Raw genomic sequence first — 9273 nt, 5'->3', positions numbered from 1 at the left:
GCTTCCAGTCTCATGGAGGATACAGAGTTCAAGGATGGAGGGAGAACCTAATCTACAACAAAGGCCAAGTTCTCTTTAGAGGATTTTATTTCAAGATAAAGCATAACTTCCATCCTGACAATGATTCCAAAGGGTGAAAAAGGTGTCTTGCCTCCTTTCACCTTTCAAATAGAGCATGGCAGTGTAAACGTCTCTAAAACACCTCTGCATAGTTCTCAGTAGCTACAGTCCAGTCATAGAAAATGCTTCTCCATTTTCAACTGACATGAGATTTGTTAGGAAATCTCTGTAACAACTTATTCAGTTTCTTGGGGGGTAAATCCCCAGATTCTCCTGTGCCCTGGATTGATTGCATCTTTCGGGCTCCCTGAAAAGACAGAACAAAAACAAAAATGACAGCTCTACAGTTTATCCTGACCTAGGCCAATAGTTCTCACAATGCCACAAAGCACATTAATATATTAACCAGCCTGGAAATATCTGTGTCATCTACCCAGTCCCCTTTCAAAAGGGACGTGGAACCTAAAGATGACTGGATGACCTGAAGCTACCATGCGAGCTAGCAATTAATTTTAGGCTAAAATCCAAATAACCTGCCCTTCACTATCTTTAGCTCTATTTCAGACAATAATGTCTATTTGAGCGGCACTTTAACTTTTATAAAATGATTTTCCCATTCATTCCTTCATTTAACACTCACAACATTCTGTAAGGTGGGTATTAATATTAACCTCCTTTTACATCTGGTATAGCTAAAGCTTAGAGCAGTGAAACAGATCGCTCAAGATCATAATGCCTTCAAAACATGACTTTTTCCACTGTGGCGTGAGTGAAATCGCTCCCACAACTTTCCTCGCCTTTTTAAAATAAGGACTTCCTATCACTTAGCAAGAGGCGAGGAGAACAATTACTTGTATCCCCGCCCCACTCTCCTCCGAAGAGGACACCCTAAGAGCCTTCTGTCACCTCAGCCCTCGAAGCACAATCGAAGAAATCCTGGATCTCTTTTCTGCACGCTTGGTCGCGGAATTCATTCTGCTTCCAACACGCCATCATCAACGACATCTCTGTAATACAAGTCGCCTCTGGAGGAGCAGAACGAGAACCCTCAGTCACAAGGAAACCCTTACCTTCAGCCCTCCCACCCAGCCGCCCCGTGCATCCCTCCGGCTTCCGCTCTGGAGCCTCCCTGGCTCCGACTGCTCACCGCCCTTCTCCCGGCGTCGTTCCCCAACACGGTTAGCTAGGATGAGGGGCTTGTTGGGCTTCAGTATAGGCTTCCGGGGGTTTCCCAGCCGCGGTAGGCGACCCCGCAGGCTGGGCGTCGCCATTGCGCACCGAACTCCCGGCAGGCTCTGCGTCGCCGTGCGTGACCCTGCGTGACCCCTACGAGCTCGACGAGTCTAGGCGCGCAACCTGCGGGAAGCTGGGAAGCCAGCTTGCTCTTTTGGCCCTGTAGACCCGATGAGGGAATCCAACATCGGTTGTTCAAGACCTGTGTGCAGGTTAGGAGGAGAGTCTTTGGGGCTCGTCCGCTGACCGAGACCGCTCTTTTGTGGGCTACCGGGCCCTGAGGGCTCCGGGCGGTATTAGGCCGGGAACATCCTGGAAAGGACCCGATAAATAGGACACTCGTTTATGGTGGTAGCCGGCTGAACTAGAGGATGATTGACATAGGCAAGGGCAGAGTATGGGAGCGAATCAAAATATGAGACTTTAAGATGTTAGGTTGGGACAGATTCTTATTATATTTTGACGAGTTTTCAAGAACTGTTGGATCTTACGACCTTTAAAACCACCCCAAAACCGTAAAGAAAAGTTAGGCTCATTTTTTTTTTTTTAAGATTTTTTATTTATTTATTTGAGAAAGAGAGAGAGAGAAGGAGAGCACAGAGGGAGAAGCAGATTCCCCGCTGAGCAGGGAGCCCTATGTGGGGCTTGATCCCAGGACCCTGAGATCATGACCTGAGCTGAAGGCAGATGCTTAACCGACTGAGCCACCCAGGCGCCCCAAGTTAGGCTCATTTAAACAGTTGCTACTACTGGGGCACCTGGTGGCTCAGTCAGTTAAGCGTCCCACTTTTGATCTCAGCTCAGGTCTTGAACTGTGGGTTTTGAGTTCAAGCCCTGCATTGGGCTCCACGATGGGTGTGGAGCCTACTTAAAAATAAATAAGTAAAAATAAAGTTGCTACTACTTATATATTCTACTATATATTCTTTGCTCTCCTTTGTAATGATCTCATTGGGTAGGGTGAGTTTTAAGCACTTTGGCATTTATCGTCTAATTTAATCTTCTCTCCAATCCTGTGAAGATACTTGGTGGTATCATTCTTATTAATAGACTTGACCCTTCAGTTGTGATGCCTAGCTTCATCAGACTTGGTTCTAAGTGACTTTTAGCTGTTTACAAAACTCAAAAATGTGCCAGGGATTCTCAGGGCATTTAGAAATGAGCTTCAAGAAATGTTTCTGGTAATGGAAGCGTAACTTGAACAGCTTTTAGTTCATAAGAGGACTACTTTGGAGGAGCAATATTTACTTGGTTATGTAAAATTTAGTGTGCTAAAATTAAAATCATTTATCACAGATGTTTAATCTTCCCATTGGATCTCTGCATGACTGGTTCTTTTTCTTCTGTCGAGTCTCAGTTCCTGTCAGAGAGGCCTTCCCTTACGTCCCCCATCCCCCCATCATCAAGCTGTTACATTTTTTTCATAGCATATATCACAGTCTGAATTACCTTGTTCATTTTTATTGTTTATTTACGGCCTTCCTTACCAGCGACATCCATTTAAAATGTAAGCACCATTAGAGAGGGGACCCTGTCTTACTGAATCCCAGTGCCTAGAATAGTGACAATAAATACTTGTTAAATAAGCAAATATTTTGACATATTTTTCCAAGCCTCCAAGCGTATCATACTCAGCCCAGAAATATAACCAAGCAGAAGACACTTTTTAAAAAGAAGTTATTTATTATACAAAATGAAACCTGAGAAAATAGAAAATCGCAACACATGGAGTAATAAAGGCATCAGTCTCATGCTCCACCGCCACCCCAGCAGCACAAATAAAACTGATTCCTAATCAGACACTTCTACCACCAATAATCTTGAGCCTGTTGCCCAATAATCTTGAGCCTGTTGCCGTTACAGAGCAAGTGGGCCCAAACCAGAGGAAATTCACATTGTTTGCTTTCTCTTCATATTGGTTCTGCTTTCTCTTGTGGAAATTCAGCATCTGGTTTACTGTACTCTTTTGTGAATACTTTTATGGTGATAGGATTAAAGGAGAAAGTCTGGGAAGCACTGTCCACAAAGCAGGCATGAGTCTCCAGCCACAATCATTCATAAACAACTGGCCCACTTTGTACATAAAAGTGCTAAAGGAATGCCAATGTGAACTGCTGTAATTAGGAGAGGTAAGGATGATTATACACTTTGCACTTACCCTTTTTATTGCACATAATGAAACTTGATTCCTAACCTTAGTTTGCACTTGAGTAATATGTATTTTGCACTATAAATCAGCACCTGCATTTAAGTAGATTGCAAGTTCAGAAATCAGAGTCCTGAATTTGACTTCCTTTGTGGGTTGCTATTTTTTTTTTAAGATTTTATTTATTTGGGGCGCCTGGGTGGCTCAGTCGTTAAGCGTCTTCCTTCGGCTCAGGTCATGATCCCAGCGTCCTGTGATCGAGCCCCGCATCGGGCTGCCTGCTTAGTGGGAGCCTGCTTCTCCCTCTCCCGCTCCCCCGGCTTGTGTTCCCTCTCTCGCTGTCTCTCTCTCTGTCAAATAAATAAATAATCTTTTTTTTTTAAAGATTTTATTTATTTATTTGACAGAGAGAGAGACAGCGAGAGAGGGAACACAAGCCGGGGGAGCGGGAGAGGGAGAAGCGGGCTTCCTGTGGAGCAGGGAGCCCGATGTAGGGCTCGATCCCAGGACCCTGGGATCATGACCTGAGCCGAAGGCAGATGCTTAACGAATGAGCCACCCAGGCACCCCATCTTTTTTTTTTTTTAAGACTTTATTTATTTGACAGAGACACAGTGAGAGGGAACACAAGCAGGGGGAGTGGGAGAGGGAGAAGCAGGTTTCCCCCCCAAGCAGGAAGCCTGATGCGGCGGTACTCGATCCCAGGACCCTGGGATCATGACCTAAGCCGAAGGCAGACGCTTAACGACTGAGCCACCCAGGCACCCCTAAGCAAACTTTCCATGCTGGTGTGAAGGGTATTTTTTTACTAAGAAATAAAATGGAAAAAGAACCACGCTGGCAGTGAAATCCAGCCCAAATTACAGCTCTCCTTGGCCACATCCTTAGATGTCACAGTATTAAGGGTGGGACCCATCTAACATACATACATACATACACATACACACACACACATACATCTGGTTGTAAATTAGTGTGTGTATATGTATGTAAAAGTACATAATTTAGAAACAGATAAACTGATAAGCTATGGAACTTCTCTAGTGATAATTCATTAATACTACATTACAACCAGAATAGCGCTAAGGTCCAAAGTATTCTTTTTTGTTCCACTGGCCCAGAAAAAGCTAACGGTCTCACTGCCCATTAAGCTTTATTTTCAAACCACAGCAATAAAAGGGTTTGGCTGTACCCCAAAATCTGCCTAACAGCTTTTTATTTAGCCAGCCACTTGTGGCTATCTCTTGCCTCACCTCCCCTTGAGGTTAGGACCTTAGGTGGGTTCCATCAAAATGTAGTCTCAGTAAGTACTATAAAGTTGTACAGACGGATATTGGTAATAGAATGAAGTTGGAATATTCATACCACATAAAGTGAAAAATGCTACATAATATGAGGTAATTGCTACAACTATATTGCTGGGCTGTTTTTTCCAACATAATCTTCATGTATCTTTGGGGAAAATGAGATTTAAAATTGTAGCATATAAAAATAATAAAAGAGAGTTCATTAGGCAGACAGAAAAGACCAAAGACCTATAAAAATCTGCAGTTTGATTTGCACTGGTCTATTTTAACATTTCAAAATCATTTAAATATCATTCATGTGTGTATATATATATATATATATATATACATGAATAATATATATATACTCTGTCATCATTTCCAGCCTTAGTCTCTATCTCTAACCTAAAATAGAGCAGGACAATTCATTAAATTGACATGGCATATATTAGCCATTGAGTCTTTCTGTTCATGAGAAGGAATTCCAGATACGCTCTTAAAAAAAAAAAAAAAGCAAACCAGCAGTAAAAAAAAGCTGTCAGACCTATAGCCGGTTTAATGCAGGGGAGAATGAATGTGGGGATGGTGGCAAGGCTACTGCATCGTCATCAGATACAGTGGACAACCAGGAAAGAAAAATCCATTTAAAATAAAAAGTTTGACATCAAAGGCAAGTAAATGATATAAAAAATACAACTCCAAGAACCAGAATACAACCCACCAGGAGTTTTGCTTCACCACCAACATAACAGTTTATAAAGCAGGAGATGAGGAAAAGAGATTAGGAAAGGTACTGAATAATGAAGAATTTAAGGAATAGCATCAAAGTTTTAAGACCGTAAACCTGACCCATCTTACCTCATTCTTAGACAAGTACCAAGGAGTTGTTCCAATCACAGTTGAGAGGATGGAATGGCTAGAAAAAGATGCAGATCTTTTAAAATTCTGTTCAATCAGCACTTTGAAACAAGTGGGTGTTTCAGGCTTTTGCTTCCCACTAATCCCAAGAACTGGAGGCTTCCATCTCTCCTTGAGGACAGGCCCTATTACCACAAGCTGAGACACTGGATACACATCATTAAAATAAAATATCAGTGGCTGAAACTGGAATTCCTTGAACTCATGATAAGACAGTGTTCATTAAGGTTGTGCAGCAGGTGCCCCTCATGTCCCATAGTAGAATAAGGACTTCCATCTCCTTAGCTCTACCAAGTTAAAGGCTCTTGCAAGGGTAATTAGAGATTTTGGTTCCTTTTCATGAAGATCTCATGTAGGTAATCCCAAAATTTCATCTGCTTTGTCTCATTGTTGTGGATCATGGCAGTGAGAGCTTCCCCCTGGTCCAGACCTTGCCAGTAATCTTGCAGCCACATCTCCTTCCAGCTGAAACATCAAAATGGGAGTTGGATTATGGAACCTCTGCACAGCTATGAGTCCTGCCTTCTCTGAATGGGGTCAAAGAAATCTTAAGCAGATACAGTAGTCTCTGGGACAGGGCTCTCCTTAGAAGGGAAGGAAATGTGAAATAAATCTAGTAGTAGTACAAGTGACAGTAAGCTGCAAACATGGTATCTATCACACAGCCCACCCCCAATGAGTTACACTTCCTGTCTTGCCCACTCCGGATTCCCAAATGTGGAAGGAGTTCAGAGGAAGGCAGGGCAAGGGCCAGACTATGGAACCAGAAGTCTGTAAGAAAAGCCACGGAGCTGGGCGCCTGGGTGGCTCAGTTGGTTAAGCGACTGCCTCCGGCTCAGGTCATGATCCTGGAGTCCCAGGATCGAGTCCCGCATCGGGCTCCCTGCTCGGCAGGGAGTCTGCTTCTCCCTCTCCCACTCCCCATTTGTGTTCCCTCTCTCGTTGTGTCTTTCTCTGTCAAATAAATAAATAAAATCTCAAAAAAAAAAAAAGAAAGGCCAGGGAGCCTCTTTAGATGGTTACCTTATAAGTTGCACCTCTATTTCAATAATCAAAATGAAGGTGCAGTGCTGTCCTATGTCTAGATAAAACATATATTCTTTTTTTAATGTTTTACACTTTTCTTCTACTAATTCATAATACTATGTTCAGCATAAACTAGATACAAATTACTTGATGGAGGACTCCATTCCCAGAACCAAACTGTGTCAGCAGTGTATATAAACAGCCCTCTGCTGCCATCCACTGTGCAAGTCGGTCTCTGCAGGCCATTCTAGCAGTCTTTGCTTTCTTAAGCTTAATAATCTTTTTATCACCTCTCCCTGAAAAGATGTGGTTTGCTGCCAAGTGTCTTCAACATTTTCTCACCTCCCATGCTGACCTTGTTTCCCAGTGCACCACCTTTTGCCACTTACTGCAGTAGCTTCCTCACTTCTCTTCCAATTCACACTGCCCACCATTGTTCACTATTATCTATTGAAAGCAGTCCTATCTTGTTTAAAGCGAACGTATATAATTTATCATCCAAACCAGGGTACTTTTGAGAGTGAAAGGAGGTACTATTAATAATTATGCCAAGTTAACAGATGTAAACCCTACTGCAGACAAACCTCTCTCAAAATATCCATCTTTGTATTGCTCTTCCCCACCCCACCCTTTAGAAGGTGCTAAATAAAACATCTGAGTTGATTTTCAGGAGAGTCCAACTCCTGAGCCTGGTATTCAGGCTATGTATAGCCTGGCCCCAGTTTATCTGCCCAACTTTGTCTCTCATCACTTCCTCTGAACAGGCCCCTCTGCTCTGGTTAAAGCCTTTTCTGAATCACTACTGCAAACACTGCTCACATAAGCTGATCTTCATGTTGTTGCCTTGAATTATATTTTGCATCTTTTCCTGAGCTTTTTCAGTTTGTCTTATCTCCCCAACTAGACTCTTGACACCTTAAAGGCAGGGTAAGCCCATGTCATCATTTCCTCATACACAATCCCTTCAGCACCTAGTACTAGTTCACTGCCCACAGCAAGCAAGTCAATCATTTGATTTGATGGCCACAGGGACCCCGGCTATCCTTACCTGTCATTCTCAGGAATCTCTTCCACACTGCCAAAGCCAGGTGTGGGCACCGGGCAGTCCATGTGTGAGGGCTGGGCAATGTGAGGTTCAGGGCCAGGGATGTCCCCAGGAGAGGCTGCGTGGGCTTTCTCGGCCTCCAGCCGAGCCAGTTCATGGTCACAGACGAAACACTCAAAACCATTGAGGTAGTTAGGCAGCAAAGGATCATTCACTCCCCACTCCCGATGCTTCAGACTATCCAGAAGGAACTGGTTGGTGATGCCCCCAGGTTGCTTATATGCCAAGTATTTCATGTATTCCTCATCATTCTTGTCCAGAAAGTCAATAAATTCTGCCAACTTCTGAGGTGACTCAAAGTCATCAATGAGGATGATGGAGTGATTGTTGGGCATCCAGTCCCTCACAGAGGGAGAGCCGCGATACACAGGCACAGCCCCGAGATGCATGGGGCGCCACAGTTTTTCTGTCATGTAGTCATCACAGATGGCATTTTCGAGGGCCAAGTGGAACTTGTAGCGAGACAAGAAGGCCAAGAGCTCTGGATCCTCGGTGGTAGCTGTGGCTGTGTCCTGTAAGCGCGGAGTGGGCAGCTCCCGATTTTGCAGGCATTTCCCATAGGAGTCCACCTGAGCGGGGTAGAGTACGGCCGTCAAGTGGGTGCTGCATGTCGGCCTGGACGCCAGAAGTCCTGGCCTCAGCCGCACGCGCCCCCTCGCCCCCCCACCCCAGCCCCGGCCCGGCCCCACCCACCGGGATGAAACGCATCAGCTCGCGCACGTAGCGGTCCCGGTCCGCAGGCACGTCGCAGTGGGACTGCAGATAGAGCAGCGGCGCGTAGCCGCGACGGCGCCACTCCGCGCGCTCCTGTAGCGGAGGCGCGGCGCGGCGCAGGTAAGCGGTCCCGGGCAGCCACTGCAGCGGCAGCGGGTAGTCAGAATGGCGGCTGAAGGTGGCAGTGAGATTGAAGAGGCGGATGCCCGGACCGTGACTCAGCACGAAGTTGTTGAGGGGCGACTCCTCGTGCAGGAGCGCCCAGCTCTGATGTGCCAGGCGCGGCAGCGGCGCCTCCGACGCGCGAAAGTCAGTGCCGTAGAAGAGCAGCGCGCGCGTCCGCGAGTGCCCCCGCACCCATCGGTCCCGGGACGCCACGCACGCACCGCGCGCGCACTCGATGCGCTCCGAGTCGCCAGGGAAGTGGGGAAATAGCCCTGGGCTCCACCACAGCAGCACGGGCAAGTCCACCGCCTCCTCCCTCCCTGGCCGGGGGGTCCCCGGACTGCGCGCCACCCCCACCGCGCCCAGCGCTGAGGGCGGCCGGAAAACCGCACCATCCCAAGGCTCCGTCCACTCCGCCTCCCCGCCCGTGTCCCCCTCAGCCACGGGCCCAGAGCCGCTGACCGCACAAACACTAAGCACGCCAAAGACGGCAAACACAGCCCTGCTGCGGCCCGCCGCCATGTCCACTGGCAGCTGCCCCCTTCCCCCCCGCTCCCAACTCCTCCCGGCAGCACCAGACCCCGCCCTGCGGTGAGTCGGGACGGACGAGGTCCTACGCC

The 9273-nt window shown here is 46.6% G+C and overlaps 2 protein-coding genes across 5 annotated transcripts; both read right to left on the bottom strand.

Annotated features, from left to right (window-relative positions):
* Nucleotides 1–69: 69 nt before the first annotated feature.
* Nucleotides 70–1375, bottom strand: CHCHD1 (coiled-coil-helix-coiled-coil-helix domain containing 1). Its single transcript, XM_045878098.3, has 3 exons — nt 1208–1375; nt 967–1085; nt 70–367 (listed from the first exon to the last, which is right to left on the bottom strand). The coding sequence occupies exons 1-3, from the start codon at nt 1329–1331 to the stop codon at nt 257–259; spliced, it is 354 nt and encodes a 117-aa protein (XP_045734054.1). The 5' UTR covers nt 1332–1375; the 3' UTR covers nt 70–256.
* A 55-nt stretch (nt 1376–1430) lies between these two features.
* On the bottom strand, nt 1431–9227 carry FUT11 (fucosyltransferase 11). Of its 4 annotated transcripts, XR_010412481.1 has the most exons (5): nt 8468–9227; nt 7718–8343; nt 5584–6108; nt 2743–2846; nt 1431–1605 (listed from the first exon to the last, which is right to left on the bottom strand). XR_010412481.1 is itself a non-coding variant. In XM_045878096.3 (3 exons), the coding sequence occupies exons 1-3, from the start codon at nt 9173–9175 to the stop codon at nt 5961–5963; spliced, it is 1482 nt and encodes a 493-aa protein (XP_045734052.3). In that variant the 5' UTR covers nt 9176–9227; the 3' UTR covers nt 5266–5960. The 4 variants fall into 4 exon arrangements, 1 of the variants encoding a protein (XP_045734052.3); XR_010412480.1 differs by having other exon boundaries at nt 1527–2846; XR_010412482.1 differs by lacking the exons at nt 1431–1605; nt 2743–2846 and adding an exon at nt 2957–3789.
* Between the last annotated feature and the right edge of the window lie 46 nt (nt 9228–9273).

Source organism: Mirounga angustirostris, unplaced genomic scaffold (genome assembly GCF_029215605.1).
Source record: "Mirounga angustirostris isolate CCGP_5_RB_7025 unplaced genomic scaffold, mMirAng1.0.hap1 SCAF_6, whole genome shotgun sequence".
In the NCBI taxonomy this organism is placed as follows: Eukaryota; Metazoa; Chordata; class Mammalia; order Carnivora; family Phocidae; genus Mirounga; species Mirounga angustirostris.
The sequence above is the reverse complement of the archived record's forward strand: the minus strand, read 5'-3'. Positions and strand labels throughout refer to the sequence as shown.

Coding starts and splice junctions, on each gene's coding strand:
- FUT11 (XM_045878096.3), bottom strand. CDS start 9,175: ATGGCGGCGGGCCGCAGCAGGGCTGTGTTTGCCGTCTTTGGCGTGCTT. Junction 8,344..8,467: donor AGCTGATGCGTTTCATCCCG/GTGGGTGGGGCC, acceptor TACCCCGCTCAG/GTGGACTCCTATGGGAAATG. Junction 6,109..7,717: donor GAGATTCCTGAGAATGACAG/GTAAGGATAGCC, acceptor TTGATGTTTCAG/CTGGAAGGAGATGTGGCTGC.
- CHCHD1 (XM_045878098.3), bottom strand. CDS start 1,331: ATGGCGACGCCCAGCCTGCGGGGTCGCCTACCGCGGCTGGGAAACCCC. Junction 1,086..1,207: donor ACGACGCCGGGAGAAGGGCG/GTGAGCAGTCGG, acceptor CTGCTCCTCCAG/AGGCGACTTGTATTACAGAG. Junction 368..966: donor ATTGTGCTTCGAGGGCTGAG/GTGACAGAAGGC, acceptor CTGTCTTTTCAG/GGAGCCCGAAAGATGCAATC.